The 24,381-nt window shown below is 32.1% G+C and overlaps 1 protein-coding gene across 1 annotated transcript; it reads left to right on the forward strand.

Moving 5' to 3' along the window:
* Positions 1-215: 215 nt before the first annotated feature.
* LOC132733884 (uncharacterized) lies at positions 216-14,286 on the forward strand. Its single transcript, XM_060720611.1, has 2 exons — positions 216-1,224; positions 12,917-14,286. The coding sequence occupies exon 1, from the start codon at positions 267-269 to the stop codon at positions 1,218-1,220; it is 954 nt and encodes a 317-aa protein (XP_060576594.1). The 5' UTR covers positions 216-266; the 3' UTR covers positions 1,221-1,224; positions 12,917-14,286.
* The last annotated feature ends 10,095 nt before the right edge of the window (positions 14,287-24,381 follow it).

Raw genomic sequence — 24,381 nt, forward strand, 5'->3', positions numbered from 1 at the left:
TTATTTTCTCTTTTCACACCCAAAATTTAGTGAGAAAAAAATGAGGAAAAAACTAACGGGCCGAAAAATTTTTTCCCAACCAGAGGGCGGGACAAGGTACAGAATTTTGAAAAGCAACGTTTGCACGTTGGGTTTTTACGTCAGAGGGGGATTCGGGGCAATTTAAGTCATTTAAATAATGCAAAACAGGAAAAAAAAAATCGATTTCAGTACCCAGTGAGAAATTAATTTTGCACAATACACATGACAAGCTTCAAACTGAGATTATGGATGGGGCAGATCTATTTGTGTCACAAACCCCTAAAACTATAGTAGAGAACGATGAGCCTGATATATATGCTGATTTTCCAATTCAAGACAATGCAGTGAAGGGGGATATAGATCCTGAAAGTAAAGAAATTAAAACTTGCTTTGTAGACGAAAATGTGGAATGTACAGAAAATATAACAAAGTCCCCTAAAAAGTCTGCAGGTAAGATATTGAACACTGTTGTTGAATCGCCTTTGCCCAGACGAAAGAAAAAACGACGCAAAGAGAAAAATATAGACACTCAAAGTATTACATCAGTGACCTCAATAGTGGGTGTTCCTCCTCGGCCACCACCTAGGCTGGCACCTATTGCGGCCATTAAATCTTTAGTTTCTGGACCCGTTCGGCCGGGTTCAAGTTGTTCAAGCCAGGTATCTTTCACGGACAGCAATATTGATGGAAGACAAAGTGTGCTAAGCTGCGACAGCTGTGGTGACATTACAAAATCAGATGCAATGTCGTTTGACAATCTTTCAGTTTCTTCATTATCCACTCGGAAAAACAAAAAGAGCGGGAAATTTAAACAAAACCTGCTCCACGAAAATTTCAGCAATAATTTATTGACTGACAAAGATTTGCTAAGTTTGGATTGTAAACGAGAAATCAAAAGTGTTCCTGAAGAAGTGCTCACACCTTCAGACTGCAAGTTTGAAGACAGGGTATCAGATATTCACAAACTTTATCCGGTGGAAAGTGGAATTCAAACGACTCAGACGGGAATAGTTAATACCGGATATGAACAGTGCTCGGATGATGACGTCACAAAAGTGATGCAAGACGAGGTTCGGGTAAGAAACAACGAAGCACGGAGGAAGAGACGAGAGAAACAACAGTTTACGGAGAAATTATCCCCCACGGCATTGCTCAATGAAGGGAATGGATATCAACGACTTGTTCCAGATACCCCATAGATAGGTAATTATAAAATGAAATATATCTATACAATTATATATAATAGGACAAACTTACACTTTAAAATAAGTGTCTAACACCTGCGACTGTAGAGCTAATTAACATGTAATCAACTTTAATACAACAAATTATAAATAGTTAGTTTCATTTTCCATGCCAACACACTGGAAAGGAATTGATATAAGTATTATCACGCCCGTTTAACTCACAACGAGTGAAAAATGTCCATCGGTTAAAATGTTGTGAGCAACTTCCGTTCCTCGTTGTGAGCACCCGTCTAGGACGTTTGACACGATAAACAAGGTGAGTTTTTCATATTTTTTAAAGATTACGGACATTTATGTAAAAATATCGGAATGCAGTTAGCTAGCGATGTGTTTTCCGAGTATGCACATGTAAAGATATTGCCTATTGGTCGACAATTTGATGGAAATACCGTGCGACGCAGTCACTCGGGGTAGCTGGAAAACTGGAGACAACTTCTCTCCGGACCAAATTTAACATTGAAAACGTCGATTTTGGTGAAGTTTTGTGCAATCTAACCTTAAACAGATGCCCGCAAGTCTTCAGCGTAAATTATTACATGAAAGTCTTCATAGAAACGAAGATATACCCTTATTTGCTTTAATCCTCGTTGTGAGCACCATAACCTCGTTGTGAGCAAGACAAGCGCAGTGCGTGTCTGGTTTAAATATGTTATTCAGATGGTGAAAAAGGGGGCGTCCGTAGCTGAGTGGTTAAGGTCGTTGACTTCAAACCACTTGCCCCTCACCTCTTTGGGTTCAAATCCCGACAGGGACTTTGGATTCTTTCATGTGAGGAACCTATCCAGCTAGCTTACGGGACGTCGGTGGTTCTACTAATGAGAAATAATGCACGGAAGGGCACCTGAGGTCTTCCTTCACCAGTAAAGCTGGAACGTCGCCATATGACCTATACTGTGTCGATGTGACGTAAAACCCAAAACAAAAGATGGTGAAAATATAATTTTCAATCTACCAAAGCAATTAAAACGTTTTTGCACAGCAGCATTTCTTTGCAAGACGTTGTGCATATCCCGAAGGGAGGCATATTAGTTTTGAACTGTCCGTCCGTCAATCCGTCCGAAAACTTTAACATTGGCCATAACTTCCTCATTAGTAAACGGATTTGATTCATATTTGAACACAACATCCCTTAGCACAAGACCTTCCTACGGGCCTGTATTTTTTTCCTTGACCCCTGAATGGCCTTTACCTTGAAGGTAAAATTGTCCAAAAACATTTAAGATTGGCCATAATGTCCTTATTAGTAAATCAATTTAATTCATAATTAGGCACAACACCTCTTTGGACAAGGCCTTCCAACTGCAGTACTATTTTTTTTTCAGTGATTGGACATGGGGTCGTTCAAGGAGAGACCGAAGTGAGGCATCAAGTATGTACTTGCCCTGGTCTGAAAAAGATTAGAACTACTAGAAAAACTGTCAGTGATGCATAAAAATCAAAAGAAAAGTTTTGGTCATGTCTCTTGCAAAAACATTATTTTCAGTTAAACACACTGTAAAATTAGCTAACCCAAAATTCTACCAGTGGTGAAACACCTAAGAAGTCAAGAAGATTTCTTAAAATGCCACTATTTCATGATGAAAATGCTATTTAAATGTCAAACACAGACTGTCATGAGCTTTCTAGGAAAGACAGTGCTATTAAAATCATGAAAAATGCTCGTGTACAGAGCAAACAAACGCTGAGAACTATTTGAATCTGTTATTGTGCGACTATCGTTTTTCGAGGAGGATTACTTATTTTGTGTATTGTAACTTTTAACACTTCACTAGTATATTCTTAGCTTAATAGATAATGGTAAACAAAAAAACTGCTTATACCTACAATTTTGCAGATGTTTTGCTGTTTGTGCAAATGGTGGTGAACTAATAAGGGGAGGTTAATTATGTATTTAATTGCATATACTTCGTATTGCCAGAGTTTGGGCAGTCTGTGTGATATAAACATGCATGTATTTATCCTGATTTTTATTCATGTTAGACTGGCCAAGTTATGTAGACAAAGAAGAACTATTGCAAAGAGAAACTATTGTGCAAAAACGTTTTGATTGCTTTTGGTAGATTGAAAATTGTATTCTCCCCACTTGAATTACATATAAAAACCAGACACGCACTGCGCTTGTCTTGCTCACAACGAGGTTATGGTGCTCACAACGAGGATTAAAGCAAAAAAGGGTATATCTTCCTTTATATGAAGACTTTCATGTAATAATTTACGCTGAAGTCTTGTGGGCATCTGTTTTAGGTTAGAATGCACAAAACGTCACCAGAATCGACGTTTTTCAATGTTAAATTTGGTCCGGAGAGAAGTTGTCTCCAGTTTTCCAGCTACCCCAAGTGACTGCGTCGCACGGTATTTCCATCAAATTGTCGACCAACAGGCAATATCTTTACATGCGCATACTCGGAAAACACATCGCTAGCTAACTGCATTCCGATATTTTTACATAAATGTCTGTAATCTTCAAAAATTATGAAAAACTCACCTTGTTTATCGTGTCACACGTCCTAGATGGGTGCTCACAACGAGGAACGGAAGTTGCTCACAACATTTTTACCGATGGACATTTTTCACTCGTTGTGAGTTAAACGGGCGTGATTATGTTACTTGTCTGAATTACATTGTTGTGCAATGTTTGTAAATGTCATTTATGTACAATTTATTGAATAAATAAAGTTTAAACTAATGCCAAACACATATTTTACCAAAAAAATAGTCATGAAAATACAAAGATAGATCTAAACAGAAGTGTTCGATTTAAATGAAGATTTTGTTTTAAGTTATAGATTTCTAAGTCCATTATATTCCTTCCAACATGTGAAAAGTAGAAATCTAGTTTATATCTAGATTTAGGTATATTTAAATTTCACTGTACAGTATATATTATAATAATTTAACATGTTCTCAAGCTTGGTTTTGGATTGACCTTTTATTTATTGTATGTACAACATGTGTATATATGTATTACGAAATAAGTCGCTGGGCTTACAAATATACTGTACAAAGCGCTGCATAGTTTATGGTCATTAAAATGTCATTAATAGTTCAACTGTATATTTCATCAATATACCATAACTATCAACACTTATGATTAATAAGTAATATGTAAGGATATATGTTATTTTTATAGATTAAAAGACAACAACAAAAAAAACCCTCTCTTTATAGTTTTTGGGTAGGGAGGTGTGTGGTACATTTTTCGATACAGTTTTACTGTTAAAATAGTACAAGGTGTTATGCACTTAATTATAGCAATTAAGATAAAAGAATGTTATACGATACACTATGTACAGTCTGTGCAAATGAATGGCATAATTGACACGGCTATATCAAATGACGTTTTAATTATAGTGTCAGATATGTGGTAAACTGTACGGTAAAACATATTTTAACGATCAAAATTGTACTGATTTTTAACTGTTACCAAGCTAAATATCTGAAAATGGACTTGTCAGTCTTTCATATATAGACAAAACCTTTTATTATTTCTAAGGAAAAATTTAAAATAAATACTGACTGAAGAAGGAACAGTTCAGATAATGATTAGACCGTACGGGGTTGTCTTGGTCTGTACTGGTCTCATGGGTAGAAACTATTGCCAAAAATTATACAATGATTGTGGGTTAAGCTGTATAATGACGGTCAATAATTATACCAAAACAGAACAATTAGTCTTGTTTTCCTTGATCATCATCACATATATAGATTATAACTAAAAATATGCATACTAAAATAACAGTATAAAGGTTAAAGATTCACAGTCATTTTTTTCTTTTGCAATTTTTAAAAATCAGTTGACGTTTGTTAACAAACATTTAGAGAATAAAAAATACACTGAGAATAAGTTCAAAAGCTGTTCACAGATAAAGTATCCGTCTTTTTCAAACACTCTAAAGATCCACAATGCTTAAAAAAATACCAACAAAATTTTACGATTGAAATATTAATGTTTTTACTTAATAGCTTCAGTAATCGGCCTCACAATCTCTGGCCTGTTGTTTGAAATTAAAAACAAAATAACATGCTGGAATATCAATGTATATTCATATATTTTTTTGCTTTTATAACAAAATACTACGTTATTGGCGCTGTACAACTAAATTGTTCACTAAGTATATGTTAGTGTTCATCCGTGCTGTTCTACAGAAATTAGAAACTTCGACGGGAGCGATAGCGACAGGAGAATGTTTCTAATTTCTGTAGAACAGCTATGGATGAACACTAACATATTTAGTGTCAAGCTTTATTTGGCCCTTGATTACGTCACTACGCGCTACTATGAAGCACTATGAAAAATAGAAGGCGACTATGAACGGATTTCAATATAGTATCGACTTTCTTTCTTCCATGAAAATTAACACACATAATTTTTAAGAAATACAGCGTTATCATTGGATGACAAATAAAGCTGGACACTAATAAGTTATACTCTACAAATGTACTCCTTGCCGAAAAACTTATTTTATAAATAATTATTAAACCCGGCATTGAAATTAATTTCCGAAACGAGCATTTATTTACTATTTGTTTGATCACCTTTATGACTTTTATTTATTAAGCACAAGTAAACGGTCCACTTTTTAATTACCGAAATGATTTGAAATAGACGAAAAATCAATACGAATATAAAAAAAGTAATTCAAGATAAGAAGTTGTGTGACGAGTGTATATGTGAATGGTAATAAACCATTTTGAATTTTGCTTTCTCATCTCAGGCCCTTGAACGCATTTTGTAAAGTAAATAAAAGTGAGCAAACCATGTAATAATAACCGATGAATGCCGAATTTAATTTTAATGGGAATTCTTTAATCGATCTGTGCATAGCAACACTATACTGCTATACCACACATATATTTGGCTTCTAAACAGTAAAATTATGTTCCACAGGCGTGATTGTGACCAATGTGAAAATGATTGTTCCAAAGTGAAAACAAAACACCCCAGCAGTCAAACAGTTATATTATCAGTAATACAGATTTTGACAGGTTATATGACCCTTGTCTTGAAATATAACCAAAGGCGCAAGGCATTTTTTAGAGGAAATAGTGAGATTTCTTCATATTTTTATTAACAGCAGTCGTGTATATTATTAGTTATTAAATATTTTTGACAGGTTATATAGCCCTATATAAACGGCTGTTAGGAAATATAACCCGAGCCGCTAGGCGAGGGATATATTGCAAACAACTTTTTATATACGGTCATATAAGCTGTCAGGAATATTTATAACGAATTTACAGCAAACTTCTTTTTTGTACAGTATCATTATACAAGACATATCAGATAAAATGAAATACACCTTACTGTACTGTACATTTTCAATATGTGCACAGATACAATTCCTTTGGCATCAAAACAATCACAAACCATGCAGGGTTCGAGCCGATGATTCTTGTAATCAGAAGCAAGTACCTGAATCACTAGACTATCCCCCATCGCCAAGCTTCCGGCGAATAATGCTTAATTAACCGAGCAGCACCTATACCTTCCATAAATTATTCTAGTCGAACTATTGACAGCATAAATAATTTAGATAAATCAATTACACAGGAATATTTGCACGTACATATTGTTAAAATTACTCGTTCGCAATTTATGCGAATATCTTAACATTTACACGTAAACTTGTCATTCAGTTGGTTTAAACAATATGTATTTCTTCATCAATATTTACAGTCAAAATTATAATAAATAAATTACATTCAGGAATGGATGGAGAAAAAAGCTTAAAGCTTATATGAAACTCTCTCCTGTAAAAACATAGGTGTATGATAAGGTGATCAGGAAATAATTCGCCATGAAGTCGTGAATTTTTCGGCAAGTTTCGTCACATTTGTATGTCTTATGCATGTCAAAGAAGAGATCAAGAATATTCTTGTCATCTAGACGCTGGCGAAATTTAGTTGAAATTTAATGAGCTATATTACTTGATAATTTAAACATATTTCATTGCTCTTTTATTGTAATGTTATATAATATGTATAAATTAACTGTAAATTATCAACAACAAAAATGTGATTCCGGCCTGTTTTTGGGGGGCTTCCAATTTACATATACAAGTATCATGTTTAAATTCCCACCATATAGCACAACAAGCAATTTTACTTGTATCTTCTTCGTCTAGCACTGAATTATTAATCAGTGTTTCCTTCTCTTGATCGATCAACATTCCTGTCTATCCTAAACCCTTGCTACGATAATTGATTGATTGATTGATTGATATTTTACATATTAATTAAACATGTTCAAGTGCTCAGAGACACCTCGAAATCTCCTCGATTCTTATCCGGGCGATTAGAATATAATACTTTATCAGTTATTTATGTTATCTTCGAGTATGCATATTTTGCGTACCCAATGGACTATTTGGAAGGAGACCTACATGACCGTAATGGATTCCCCATAGCCATTATCCGGAGTTTGACGGAAATGACCGAACAGTTATCGAAGTAGGCATGTTTGATGAGATATACATAATGCATTGTTAATTATAATATATCCTTGTACAATACATTTATAAATACAGAATGTGATACTGAGATACCTTGCCTAATATACTCTTTCAATGCTCATAGATAGTTTCAATAGAAATTAATATCATTTCAAAAATCTGGAGAAAGATATCCTTCAGTAGAACAAATCACAACAAAAATACATAAAAATTACAGACTCGGTTTAACCTGAATCTGTACATGAGGGATAATGAAAAAGTGCAACATCCCTCATGCTCTCTAGCACCGGCTTGAGCGGAACTGAATTCACAACACTTAAAAGTGCTGGAATCAATGATCCCAAAGTAACAACATGTCCTTCTATCTACTGAACAAAAAGCACATTTTAAACATTGACCGATATTTAAGTTTATATAATAATTATGTAAATCCTAAATAAGATTAAGGGATTAAAAGGTGAAATGGATTATAAAACGTTTGTTCTTTTTTTCTTCAGAGAAATAAATATATATGCCAGTTCTATATTGTTTACCAGATTTCTATGTAAAATAAATTTGGCTTAGCTCTCTAAGAGTTTTTTTTAACTGTTTGAAATAGAATGTATGACGCCTGTTTTATCTTGTCAAAGATCACTGCATGTAATTTATGTCACTGTATGAAAATAATTTATAGTGATTTTTTTTAAAAGAAATTTTAAGTGAAAAACAATTATTTAGATTTGTACATAATGATAATAATAAGGTTGAGGTTTGAAAAAGAATAAGACCCCCCCCCCCCAATAAAAATAATAATAATAATGATAAATAAATAAATAAAATAACACTAAAAAAATGATAAAAGAAAATAAAAAATAAAACTAAATAAACAAAAAAATGAACAACAAAAAAAGAAGAAAAACAAACAAAACAAAAACAACAGCAACTAATCCAAATCATTTTAAATTCAGATGGCGCATCTTAATGTATTCAGTTATTTTATTGAATTTATGTGGGAGGTGCATATTTTAATTCAAAGCTAATCAGATATGTTTATTATGTCAAAGTATTTTACCAATAAAACATACATGCGCTTTCAGATCGTAAAATATTCGTACTAGTCATAATTTTTAAAGGGCCTAACTGACAAAGATTTTTCCTCAAGCTAATGTAAAGTTAAAGTTGTTATTCTTATTCTTTTGGATGTTAGTTAACATAATAATGAAACAAAATAGGTCAAATTCTTGCAGGAATATAGAATAAATGATATTATCATAAAGACAACTTGCAATACTGCCAAATAAACATAATAATGACTTTAAACTATTGTAATATGAATGACGGTTCCTGACGTTTAAAAGTTAGATCTTTCAAATTTTATTTAACATTTTGAATTTGAATCATCAAAACAGACCTTGAATTTGAACACAAAATATAAAGATAATGACCATGAAAAAGGTAGATTATTGTTATAATGTTTTGAAAACGCAGAGAATGCAAAAAAAATATGTAGTGCACATGGGTTGGCCAATAATAAACCTCAATAAATTAAAAGATTCCAATGAAATAAGAGTTTTCATTATTGACAAATAATGTTTACAATTTTATTCAAATACATGTGTATATGCCAATTTTTTTCTCAGATTTTTGGTTCTAAAGTAAAAAAAAGTTGGGTCCGTTCTTTACAATATATTCTTTTTTAAAGAGAATATATTTGCGGAATTACAAAACACCGATCACACGTAAAAATAAATAATCATCATACTCAGATTAAAGATTAGAATTTTTTCTTCCAGACGTTGTAGAATTTAATATTTATCTGCTATATTTAAGTTTAAAATGTATGACAAAGGAATGTTGTAATGAATCATGTGTACATGTATATAACAAAACGTATATTTAACTAAACCGTCATATTATACATGGTCATATTTGTATATTATAATGTTATCACATTGTTGAGTACAATACTAAGTGATATTGGACGAGTAAGCAGCTGTCAAATCTGTATAGGCCGAGACGCTAGCCGAGGCTGATATAGGTTTTGCAACCGTGTATAGTTCAAAAGAACACAGTGTTGTTCTCAACAATATATAATGAACTCTTTGTTTCACATAACCACCATTTTTAACATTTTGACAGACCTTTGTTGCGTCAAGTGTAATAAGTATTTGATATGAACTTTTGGTATCTAAAACGAAAATGAAGCTAGATGGAGTACAATATGCATTTGCTATAGCTATTTTGGGCTCTGAAAATGATAACGAGGTATACATTTGATATTAATATTCTGGTATATTTTACAAACAATGTCTCAAAATTTAAATTACTGAAAAATTTAAATTACTGAAGACAGTATCATCTGCACGATTCCAGTGTAGTATTGCACGTGTAGTATTGCACGTGTAAATGGTGATCAAATATTTTTAGAGGTTCGGTCGTAAAAACGACATAAGTAAATTTAATTGAGTAAGATTACTTTTTTATGAAGAAATTAATCTTGTTTATACAAACCCATTGAAACGTCAACAGATTTATGTATAATTTAACCATATATTTTTCTACGCCAAAAGAACATATTTCAATCTTTCCGTCTTTACAAAAAGTTCTAGTAAATAAGATTTTTTTTAAAACAGCTTTGAAATGACAAAACATAAGTAAGGCTTTTCTTTTTAAGACAATCACGATACACAACAGGTATACATGTTTACTTTAAAAAGTTTTTTATTAACTAGAGTGAACTTTTAAAGTGTATGTTAATGATAAAGGTTACGTGTATTGCATTTTTTTTAGCTTTATAGGGGACAGATTTATAGATATGAAAGGGAAGGTTGAAGTGGATCGTTCAGTTATTGATTAAACTTTCTTTACTAGATATTTCTATTTACAGCCGGAAATTGAAAGTACATTAATACGTGATAATATTGGCAAACAACTGAATATCTGACCTTGGAACTACTTTAGTGTCAATTAAGTGCGTCTTTTTCTCTCTCTGTTATACAATTTATCAAACGTCTAATTCATTATTTAAGTAAATTCATGTTCAATTATGAAGTGAATAGAATTATTAGATATATATGTGTTATAAACTGTACGTTACCAGTCCAATGCTAAAAGAAAGAAAGAAAGAAAGAAAGAAAAAAAGAAAGAAAAAAAGAAAGAAAGAAAAAAAGAAAAAAAGAAAGAAAGAAAGAAAGAAAGAAATATACGTTTGTTTTGTATAGCCGAACACCTGTCAAGGAAGGTCATTAATTTGTTGAAAGAAAATGTAGTTTCTTAACAACATGGTCATGTAGGTCAAATTATTCTGTAAAAAGTTTAAAATAGAATTTCAAAATCAAGTGACAGGATTTCTTAAGATAGTCTTAATTAAGAAGTGGCCTTTGGCTGGGGGTTTAATTGTTTATATGAAGGGAACTATTAAGGATGATGCCCGTGAAATTGTCTGTTTTTATATTTAAGCAACATGTAGAATCAAATAAATACATCATACGACGACCGTTGACATAATTCGACTCAATTGGCCTATGTATAAATTGTCTTAAAAAGTAAAGCTATTACTTTCATCTATTCTTATATTGTACATGTAATATTATAAATATGTATCTATTATATCTAATGCAATGAATGAATGGAATTAAATATTTAAGTTGTATTTTGCACGTTATTAAAGTTCATAAACTGGTGTTTGGCACGCTAATTAAAAAATCATATTTTATAAAGTATCGTGTTAACCTACAGGTCTTTTGATATTATCAGTATTAAAGGTGTAGGATCTATGGTATATCTTTTTAAATATAAACCGATGATATATGATATCTTAAAGTCTTAATAATCACGTGTAAATGTACTTCTGTGCCTGATTGATTGAAAGTTTTAATTATTTATTCTTGATGATAAAAAATACCGGGTCAATGTCCGAAAAATGATGGGTATATTCAGTAAAAATCGTCTATATACGTTGAACCATAAAACAAGCTTATCTTTTCTTTCATTCATGAATTATGAAAATATATACTTAAAAGTTTAAGAAAAAACTCTACAGAAATATGACATTGAACATGAATATTAAAGTGTGTAAATAGAATATTAAATTATTTATAGAGAAGATCAATATACTGACTTTAATTTTTCTTTCATGTAAGGGTTAAAAAAGTAGGAGAAATTACTCGTAAGTATGAAATACATTGACAAGGTTTTTTTAAAAAAGCGTCTTTAATATTCAATACCGCCCCCCACTCTCACCACCCCACCATTCTTCAAACCTTGACTAAATCGTGTATTTATTAGCATCGTTTTTATCAAAGTCAAAATCATCAATAAAATTCAATGACCTCTTCATAAAATAAATATCTGGGTCAAACAAATATTATATTTATATCAATATTCTGTCCAAGGTACAACACTTTTGTTTTCACTGTGACATACTTTTTTAAAAAAAAATGTGAACTCTGCCAATAAGATCGATTTCTGAAAGCTAATATTAGTTTGTAAAGAATGATCATTATAAGTATTTACAGAGATTTTGACCTTCTCAGCTAGCTAAGTGTATGTGATACTCGATATTAAGACAAAGTTGTCATATTTACTTTAAATACTTTAATAATTCGTATACGCTTTGCAAAGACATGGACAGGATAGCCCATCTGTTGATTAATTGTATGGAACGCCTTTTCAGTAAATATAACGTCCACTTTTTGAAAGCGATATTAACAGACTCACACATAGTCAGTTTACCCAGGATTATATTATTTTGATAGTAATTCATAATGTAAGCACAGTCCGTTTAAAGGCAACCTGTTCTTTATAAGCAACCATTTCGTGACATTAAATGATTATTTGCATGTTACAGAGTTATGGGCCTTGTTTTGCTTTATTTCTCGTCTGCTGCAGTAAAATAGCAGACAGAAAATACTGAATCTGTAATGCTTAATTATATTTTTTCATTGTTTTATGAAAGACTTTTCCTTTTTTGCGTTTTATCTTATAACATGTTATGTATTGTTAACGTGACAATATAAAAAGCATTTTTTTCAATAGAGGAAGTATTTGATATGGTACGATTGGTGATTAACATGTTTAAATACCGTGTTACCTTTCATAGAAAAAAGATCAGGATGAGCTGTGCGCATGCGTGCAAAAATGTGAAGCCTACATCCGATGGTTTTGTATGTATTTAATGAAACATTATAATTATTTAGTCACTATTTCTATTTTCAGATGAAAGACGAAAGAATCAAAAACTGTTAAATCAGGGAAACTTTAAACCTCACAGAATAATTCCAGAGATTATGCTATTTATAGAACAGTCCACGGTGATAACTTCAAAGTGATTACAGTCTATTTATATATTATCATTTATTGTGTAAACTAAAAAGTTTGTAAATTATTTCATCAATTCAAATTGGTCGACACTTGAATATGACAAGTGCATACTTCACAGTGACTACTTGGATGTAATTTCCTGCACGGTTTTCACGTTTCACGGATAATGTCACGTCACGGTTGTGTATAAGTGTTAAATGGACATTTATGGCGATGTCAGCTTCTCTACTATTGCATACATTTGTCTTTCAAAACAACAGTAACATGTTATTATTTTTTATGATTTATTTGATATATTTATACATATTATAGTATATAGAATGAGATGAAGCATATTTCCACATCACATCTTATTGTCGTCTGGTATTTAAGTTACATGGCGTTGCTCGAAGCAAATATGAAAACCGAGACAGACAATATGTATTATTTACACCGAAATAGTACGGATTATTTTTTCTCTTTTTGAAAACAACAGGCAGTATAAAATACAGTGCAGCCCGGTTATTATACTCCCCAATATACATATTCTATTGTCCTCGTTTAAAATCTTTTTAAAAAATGTTAATTTAGTTAATTTAGAATGTTTGTTAGATCTTAAGAATATTATATGCAGTATATATCTTTTAGTGCAATTGATAATATCTATACTCGTAAAAGCATCAACAGTGCCGTACAAAAGTTTGCAAACATTTTAAGTTTAATTTCAGTGCGTTATGTTTTTTTCCCCGTGCGTTAACTAGTTTTTTCGAGCAATGTAAATGTTATGTAAATATTCTGTTTCTTGTTCTACATAGCTAATTTATTTATAAAATGAAGAAAAAATATCGAAGCAATACCAAGAAACACTGTTTACTTTATTCTAAAAAAATATGTTTATAATTTGTTTTGAGTAAAACTCTTGTAATGTTAATCCATTTACCTAAGGTATTTGGTTAAATACTCTTTCTTTATACATGTATATTTTTACACCTGAACATTATGTGTCTCCACTTTTGTAAAAAGTACAGAATCTAAAGTCATTTGTGTTTCACATTTGTTTTTGTTTTGTTTTGTTTTTTGATATTTTGTTACAAGATGAAATAAAAAACATAGAAAAAAATGATAGCTTGTTTGATACTAATGCGTATTCACACCTATACGTTCCAAAATGGAATCATACGACAGCTATTGTATATGCCATTCTTTTATTATTTTTTTAAACAAAGTATAATTTCTTCCTTCTAAAAATGGAGAGATTATATATGAATCAATTTCCAATTTGTTTGGCCAGCTGGAAGAACTATTGTTTCACAATCTTTTGCAATTTTGCTTTCAACTGGCAGCTTTGATAATATTTTTTCTCTCGAGTTTATATTCCGCAATACCAGATCGATGAAACACTTAATATAGTTGTATCGTTAATCGAAGAAAAACATTAACCGACATTTTAACAATCAAACGGACCTGTGCAGTTTTATTTCAAGACTGTCTCAAGTTATTTTTATTTATATGGGGGAGTCAAAGACTGGGTCTGCGAACCCATGGATTGTCTCACTATAGACTACACGTGTGATTTTAAAAGGTATATTATTCAAATAAAACTATCTAAAATATATATGTCCGTCATTTTTCTGTTTGACTTGCCGCCACCCGCTTTATAAGGCACATAAGCGCCGCCTCTGTAAAATCTCGGACACAAAGCCTTATGATATTCTTTAACGTTTCTTTAAATTCTAGCGGTTATAGTAAAGCAGGTATTTTGTATTTAAGTTATTTTCTACACACGCGCCGTGATCACAATGTATCTGATTTCAAAATTTCGCCATTGTTAATCTTATAGATATAATATTAGACTTAAAAGTGGTATTAAATTAGTACAAGTTCATGAAATGTAAGTCAAATATCGTATTTATTTTACAAAATGTGTGTGTCGGTAATTTTTATACAAATATTGATTTTAATCATATAAATCTTATTTTATTCAATTATTATTGTAGTGTGTATTGATATTCTTAAATCTTATCCGAAAATAAGGTTGCTTCAATTTTTTGCTTAGCATGATTATGAAGCTGTGCTGATATTTTCTTTGAACGTGGCCCAGTACCGAGACTGTCATCAGAATCAGTGCGCGCGAGTTCGATTTTGAACTATCGTCACATTTATGTTGTGCAGTACTTACAGAAAATGATGAATTAAAATGGTCCGTGTAAGACACTTTGGATTCTTTCACGTGAATAAGCTATCCAGTTAGGTTACAGAATGTCTGCGTTTTACTCAGGTGCCCGTTCATGTCTGAATTAATGGAGTTTTTCGTCCACCAGTAAAGCTGTAATGACACCATATGACCTCTGTTGGTGCGACATAAAACGCGACCCCAAAAAATGACAGCGTTAATGTTGTGTTTATGACCTTACGTCTTGTGAATACCAAAGCTTAAAGAAAACGACTTATCTGTAACGAATCTACAAAAAAGGACTGGTACTTTCGTCTTCCATTGAATTTTGCCGTTTTGTCGCCTATCAACACGTAAAATATAAATTTATATTAATCAATGCCTAAAGAAGCAGCTATCAAATCTCCAATTAGAGACAAAACAATTTTATTAACTGACAATTCTTAAATAATATTTAGCTTACTACGCACAGTTCCCATTTTAATAACTATCATTTCTGGCAACGGTATAGGGTCTGGATAGGCTGTACGGATATGGAGGCTAGACTGGTTTCTTCTTGCGACAAAGGCTAATCACTTTTCGGTACAAGACTCGTAATGATATGATGGTTGACTGTGTCCCATTTTCCTTTCAATGTTGTTGGAAGAATTGCGCATTCCATAAGTTAAGGAAACATGTCGTCCATTGCAATGGAAACGTGAAAAATGATATACGGAATTTTGGAAGTCCAACCACAGCTAAATAAATAATGTTAACTATATCAGTACGACACATATAAACCGTTTAGAATAAATCAATATTTACAAAACGTTCTGAATTTCGTCTGCTTTGGCATTAAAGGTTTTCTTGGGCTTACAAACGTCGTAGAGTGTATACCCCACACGTTCGTTGACATCATTTATATTTGCGTACCGACTCAAAATCGTAACTGTGAAGTACCTCTTCTATTCCCCGGTGCCAAAATGTAAACAAACTTACACATATCATTAACAGTCACATTTGAAGATGTTTGTCAATTTCTTAAGTAAACATTATATAATTGAGAAATGAAAATGAAAACTGAATACATTTAGAATAACATGAAAACATGCCATAGAAATGCACTGTATATTTCTTATTCTATACAGGAGGGAAATGAGTCGGAACAAAATTAAATATTGACTTATCGAAAACATGGAAACGCTTTAAAATATCTAAAGCGTCCAGTTTGTTTGTTGTTTTTTCTTTGAGCTATTTATGTGATTTTAAATCTCAGTCTATCAAACATCATATGTATAACCATCAATTTTAACTTATGATAAATCATTCCCTTGCTTATTATCTTAATTGATAAAAATTATTTTATATCAACCCCTAAATGTTTATAAAACGTTACCATAATTTGGCGGGAAAAGAGAGGAATCTTCTAAAATAATCGTTGGTTCTTCGTATTCGTATGTTTAGTTAGCAAGTTAGCAAATGAGATATATTGCAATGCTTTTGTTGTGGCCGAACGATAATAATTCGTGTAATCTAAGGTTATATGTATACCAGTCATACAGGAAATGAATTTAACATCCGCCGGAAATAGAAAAACTGTGGGTACCCTTCCGAATACCTAAATTTTAATGAAATGGTAGATAGAATGTCCATGTAATTACAGCGTGCACATTTTAAAATTTACATAAATACACTCATTTGCATACTGAAATGAAACTATATCTAGGAAATAGTAATTTAATAAAAGGCACTTATACAATAAAATAACGATAAACTTTGTCATAATTCATGAAAAATTCTGAATTAATTAAAGCACATTTTGTGATGATTTGTCAATCAACATGTTGATTATAATTTAGTTTATTCATTTCTAGACCTGCTAATGCTTTTTTAACTTCTTGTTCTGTTTGTTTGTCTTTCTTGGCACTATTATCTACCAGCGTTCCATTGTACATAGTGTCGTCTGCTGCCAAGTTTGGCGCGTTTTTCTTCTTGCCTCTATCCTGCGGTTTATAAATGTTAGTTTCGTGCTTAACCGCGATCCTGTAATTACTTCCGGGTCACACTATCCCCTCTCTTTCCGATTGTTCTTCTGGTTTCTTTTCCTTCACGGAAGGATCAAGGTCCGGATCTATGAGTCTACCATGTTTGCTCTCCATGTTTGATTCTGCCGACTCGGCATGAATATTTGGTAAGACTGTCTTGCCGTAAATACTATCAAAAATAAACACGATCAAAAATGTAAGTACTTCAAATCTTAAAGTTAATAATATATCTAAAATTCTATATTAGAAACAAAATCTAAAATATAAAAATACGTCTAATCAATACATAAAAATAAATCATCTTTATAATCAGGCGTCGGACTAGTAATTTAAGGATCGTCTGTCGAGTGGGTTCAAATCTTGCCATGGACAAGCTGTTGTTTCCTTGGACAAGAAAACTTTACACCCATTGCTCAGTACTGGTTGGTTCGAGACCGTGTTTATAAGCTTAAAAAATTAGCTTCCTATGCAATCGAGCTGAAATAAATTCTGAGAAAATAAAATGAGACATTGTCATTGTAAACATAATCTACCTCAAGCTACATATAAGAGCCAAGGCTCACACTTCCTGCTGAACATATTCATAAATATATTTCTTTTTATTTCTAGTTCCTAAACAAAATAAAAGACACTTTGTATGTTCATAATCCCTTTCACACTTAATTGAATTTAATTTGTGTTGTTGGGGTTGAAGTGATCCTGATCCACCTGTAACCGCTACTCAGTTTTGAACCGTGAACATCTAAAAGAGCGTTTAAGTATTTGTTATCACGCTGATGAAAACATACATACATGAATATAAGCTAATAGTCTTGGTTTCTACTTACATACAGGTCTGATTCAATGAAAATAAGAATAAAAAACAAAAAGGAAATGCCCGAATGATGATAATAACTTTAAGATAATAACAGCTGTTCAATCTTAGTACTTCAAATTGACATCTCATATACATGTCACTCGTAATAAGAAATGGAAACTGTATGAAATTTCAGATTAAAACTGCAAGCCTTCAGACTCTTTATTATTATATTTATGTAATGTTGGTACTTTGAAAAGTTGGTTACTCATCTGGTGGAATGCACATCTGAAGATAAATTATCCTCAAAAGATGCTCCATGAAGTAGGCCCAGTTTATCTTAAAGAAAGATCAGTCCATAAAACAAACATTTCCGTAAAGGAGACTAAGTCAATTATACAAATTGTTTCGTAAATGAAGATAAGTCCACTTCACAAATTGGTCCGTAAAGGAAGAAAAGTCCATTAAACAAACTGTTCCATAAAGTTAGGTCCATTAAAAAAATTGTTCCATAAAGAAAGACAAGTTCATTTAACAAATTGTACCTTAAAGGAATATACGTCCATTTAACAAATTGTTGCATAAAGGAAGATAGGTCCATTAAAAAAATTGTTCCATAAAGAAAGATAAGTCCATCAAACAAATTGTCCAATTCGGGAAGACAAGTCAATTAAACACATCGTTCCGCGAAATAGGCTAAGCCATTATCCATCAAACTGCTAGTTAAAGAAGTTACAAAGACAGAAGAAAAAACAAAAAAGGATGATAAGTTCATTCCACAAATGGTATTTTTCATCATCCTATCCAGACGTAATGGATTGAGTTCTCTTTGTTTCCGTATTCATACAGAATTCATTACTTCTGACCACCTAAGGGAGACAAATGTGATGCGTGCGCTTCAGTATTGCCTGAAAGGTAGCTAGAGTTGTCGTACTGAAATAAATCGAAAAGTTTGTGGAAGGAGATTGGTATATTGTATTGTGCATTTGTCTGACTTTTTGCTTGTAATTACCTTTAAACGCAAATAAAACTTACGTGTACACCAAACATACTTTAAGCTTCGGGCAATACAATTATTATTTCGAAAACTTTTAAAAAAATAGTGTTTGTCTCCTAAGCAAAACTTTTCGTTTAATGTCATTATATTTTCTTGCTCCATCCATCTTATCCATTATTCTTTGACACATTGCATATTGCGACTTATTTTAAAGTTTTTAATTTCTAGCCTTTAACCTTGATGCGCCAGCATTTAACATTCTAGTATTATCTGTTTGCATAATTAATATCAATGGATTAACATGTCTGTACAAATACCAAATCTAACTTTTGATGACAAATAATAAACAAGAAAAGCATTGATGCAAAGCATCAAAGGGCGACGCCAAAAGAATTTGATCCAGGTTTGCACCTAAATACTTAACAAAAGATGTGTACTTTATAGCAGTACCATTTCATCTGACCTGGAGGATAGGCCCAGTTTTAGTTGAAACTTAAACCAAAAAGAAAAGACTCTGTCTTGCCAAGATGCAAAGACAATTTATAGTCAATTAACTAATCTTACTATTTATTTTACCAAATACAAGGATACCTGAGTCATCATCATATAATCACAGGCACGAGTATCGGACCTGGGAAGAAAAAGTATGACCAGATTGATAAAAAACTGTGTTCATCTTAAAAGTGTCAAAAACCAAAAAAAAAAAAAAAATGTAAATAATGACCCCCTTTAAAAATATACTATTAACTTAAAGTATATTTTTAAAGGGGGTCATTATTTACATTTTTTTGGTTTGTGACAATTTTAAGATGAACACAAGTTTTTTTATCAATCTGGTCATATTTTTTCTTCCCAGGTCTGATACTTGTGCCTGTGCATATAATAAAAGCTTATTGCTTAGGTTGCAGACATGTCATTGACATATATTAGACATAAAAGAGGACCTAAAATGAACATCAGGGGGACAACATAGGTAGAGCAGTAGTAGAAGGAGTACCAGCCACATCAACCAGCTGCTATCAGAGATAAGACTTGAACCATGTAAGAATGTCATTATATATGGCAGATGCTTGAAGTTTCATGAAGAAGAAGAAAAATAACTTCTTCATATGCAGTATAGTGTGATCAACTGTATCAAATGCTTTTTGTAGATCTAAAAGTATCATGCAATACTGCCTTTGTCCATTTCAAATAAAATACAATCTATTAACCCATTACTTCATGAGCATTTTGTGAAAAATGGCTGTTTTCATTGAAAAGTCTCCCGTTACAAGTTCAAATTGCTATAATACTATAAAAACTGCTTCAACACTAATCAAACTTGGCACAAATGTTGACTGGACAATTGCACTTGCAACAACATGCTCAGGCTTAAATTTTCTGTTACCATGGCAACGAGGGGACATCTCAAAATTGCCAAAAATCACTATTTTGCGTTGATTTTTTCCATCAAAATTGATTTCAAAGTGCTGCACTTTCTCAATGGATTGAGATAGAGTCAAATGCTTTTCAGTGTTGATTACACGTTACCTTATGATCAATCTGGGGTCATTTACAGCCTCTCACAAGTCCAAAATTTTTCTTGGCGATGAGGGGGACTCCGCCCCTCTTCAAACCCCCCAAACAGAAGGGGGCACATCCCCCTTCTGGCAACCCCCTGATGTATCTTTTGGTTGGGGGGCCGCGCCGAAAAAGAGGTCACTTTTTTAACAACATTTCTCAAACAAAAACAAGTGTTTGGGGCCTAAATAAGGCATTTTTTCATCATTTGAGACAACAAAAAGGGGGGGGGGGGGTGAAAAAGGCGTTAAAAGGCGTGTATATGAAGTAATGGGTTAAATGAGTCAAACATGTGTCAGTTGAAAAACCACTTCTAAACCCTGACTTAAACTGCCTGACCATGACTCGAACCCATGACTTTCAGAAGACCAACTGAGCTATCCGGCCGGCTACACATTTTCTCTTTAATAATGAAATAGTTCTAAACCACAACATATTTCCCCACTCTATTGGTTTATGTCCTTGAATTTCTGATGTTTACAGAGCATAGTGAATTAAACTCATGGTTATATGCAGTCACTGGATGAGAAATCTTTCAGCTTGAACAGAACTCAAACCTGTGACCCACAGAATAATGTACCGCGGCTATAAGCGATTGAACTATCTGGCCGCTTACACATTTTCTGGCCTAAATAGTGAACAGTTCTAAACCGTGACAGATATTTAGATTTTTAAATTAACAGATAATTAATTCTTAATTAATAAATAAGAAATAAAAACCTTACATACTCATAGTCTAAATTAAAATAACAATTTATATATTATGTATAATTATTTTTACTAAAAAGGGCTTAGACAATAAACTATTGGTTGTGCCATTATTTATAACGGGTCAATTTGAAAGTGAACATAACTGTGCTAATACATGTACAATATCTATTTTTTGTACGGATAAAAAACTAACCCTTTTTCTATGGTAAGAAATTTTATGAAGGCTGATTTGTATTTTGCATCAAAGGCACTGGGCGAAAACATGAAAATGCAACAAACACACCACTTTGTGTCTGGCGCCCGGTTACTTTTTTGTACTTTGTTGGTTTTCATGTGGCAAAAATCACCTGCTGTAAAATTTAGTGTACAAATTTATTCAAGGGCAAGTAACAATCTACTCTATGAAAAGTCTGTTGTCGGGTTGACTCAGGAGACCTAAGCTTGGAAATTGAGACCGGTGTCCCTCCATTACAAATAGATAAGACAGAAGCTGTCCTTTTCAATCTATGCACATGTTAGAAAAAAATTAGAATAACCATTCAAAATATGATTTTTTGAGACTTTATCAATTATATTGCTTGATCCAAGTTTCAGGACATTTTCAATCAATACATGTATTATCATTTATAACTTTAAATGAAAGTCTCATCCCTTTAATAATAATGACATAACTGTAACTCTTTAAATTCAGAAATATTATAAGTCTCATCATATCAATATACTAAGATATACATGTATGCACATAACATTAATAATTCCCAGTTTCTATTAAATAAATATGAAATCCTAACATTAACATTGGTACTAATGGATGAAATTCAAAATCTAGTAGAATATATAAACTCTGTTTTAGATACTATTATTAGCCAGCTAACACTGGGTATAAACAACTATAACCTGTAGACTGATCAATACAAGTATTATAATGTAATCAAGTGTTTAAAATGAGCACCTATATGTATAGCTTAAATATTCTACCTTTCATTTTTACCAAAGGTTATTTTAGTAACAATTCATATACAAACACATAGAAAATAATAATTTCACATAGTGATTAGAAGATGCCTCTAGCAGAATACCTATAGGTATGTACCAACTGAACAAACTAGAAAAATCTGGTCTAGGGTATATCAAGCCAGTAAAAATATATATCAATATTCACTCACCAGGGCCTCTCTGCTTTTGATGACCTTACAACTGGTAAATTTTATAAAAAACAAAAAATAGTAAGTAATACTAAAGATAGAGTAGACAGAGTAGACAGAAAAGAACAAATAATTTAGTAAACATGAGTTACTTCCCCTTAAAAGAGAGAAAACCTGAAACCCAAAAGAACACCCTAAACATTAAAATTACGAAATGTTGCAGGCTCAGTCAGTTTTATTAAGCCATGCAAATTAATGGTAAAGTATTCATAAAAAATAGATGACCATGTGACAGCAGTTATTGCAGAAAATCGGATAGCTTTCAACATCCGGATACTGGTACACTTTGTAAAAACAACCATTCTGTGCAACAGATCAACGTAATATGGATAAAATCAATAGGATAATCGTTAACAACAGTCCATTACCTATCCTTATACTCATTTGCAGGTGAACTTTCTTCTTGTAAGAAAATTTTGAAAATATATAAATGAATGAACGAAATGGATACGGCATCAATGTAGACCACAACGATATTCGAAATCCGGGTTTTAGTATTGTCAATAAAACTAAGGGACAAGCTGTTAAACTGAGCCTGCAATTTCGTGAAAATAATATCACAATGCACATGCTTTTTATATAAAGTTATTAAATACAAATATAATAACATATTTGTTTACTTGATTTTTACGAATCAAAATAAATCTAATTAACTCAACATGAAATTAACTGCTAATAATAACAGCTCCTTCCATAGGCAAAAATAAAAAGTATTCCATATAAGACGACGCCGCTCACCGGCGTCGCCAACAAAACATTTCTTGTTTTTTTTTAAAAAGTTTTTTTGCTAAGCATGCACTTCCCTAATCTAAGAGTATAGTGAAAATAACCACGAGATGAAATTTTGATTGGTTCAAGACAAAACAGGAACATAACATATAAAATTTAATTGGTTTATCAGAATAATGTTGTTTTAAGTAATCCATAGCCTATCAAACCAAAGCCTGTGTGTACGTCCAGGGCCAGTCATTGACTTCCTGTTATTAAAGGTTTGACACGTTTGTTTTTTATTTACAAAAGTCAGAAATAATTTAATGAAACTTGCTTTTGGAGGAAGTTATGCCGTTTTACCAATTGACTGACCTAGCTAATGCACATGTAAACACATTGCTATGACCACAGAATTATCCGAAATAATGAAAAATGTCCGGAAATTTGCGAAAGCTTTTAACCCATTACGGAGTTTTAATTATGCTCAGTCGCCTATCGTTTCATAATCACTACTACTTACTGAATTCAAATTTAAAATGTCAACAAAGTAATACCTTTCACAACTTCATAAGCACAATAATCATTTTTGACACAGGTGTTTTGACCGTTTACGGCCGTGATAAAAGTGTATTTTAATAGATTCTATATATATTCATAATAAACTTAATAAAAAAAACAGGCTTGAAAAAGTATGTTAATGGACATTTAGAAAAATAATACAAGATATTAGCGTAAAACATTAATCAAAATAATGATATTGGTCCTCAAATTAATCCGTATTTTGATCCAATTATTTTAATATTTTAATAATTGTACTGATATTATTCATTGATTTTATGCATAAATAGGGTTGTTTCCTTGCAAATAAACATTCATTTACATTTTTCAAAATTCTCTTTTATTTTAGTTGGGTTCAATCATTCTTAGTGTCGTTAAACGATAGCCCTGATGCAGATCCAGATTTTTTCGATCAACTCGGAGTCAGGGGATGTCTCAAACAGGGTTCTGATAGACTTGCAATGGTCTTGTTTTGGTCTTGCATTATTCATGTATTTGCCTTGTATTTGACTTGAACTGGTCCTTCATTGGACTTTTTGTGTCTGTACCAGAGGTTCGACTGTATCGTCATAATAACATTTTAAATAGCTCTGACCTCAGTCCGTTTTCCTTTATCTCTAAATATGACCAATATTTTCACTCCGTT

This window comes from Ruditapes philippinarum, unplaced genomic scaffold (genome assembly GCF_026571515.1).
Source record: "Ruditapes philippinarum isolate M1 unplaced genomic scaffold, ASM2657151v2 ctg105_1_1_1_1, whole genome shotgun sequence".
In the NCBI taxonomy this organism is placed as follows: Eukaryota; Metazoa; Mollusca; class Bivalvia; order Venerida; family Veneridae; genus Ruditapes; species Ruditapes philippinarum.

What these genes read in the sequence shown, in the direction of transcription:
- LOC132733884 (XM_060720611.1), top strand. Translation starts at nt 267, where the DNA reads ATGGATGGGGCAGATCTATTTGTGTCACAAACCCCTAAAACTATAGTA.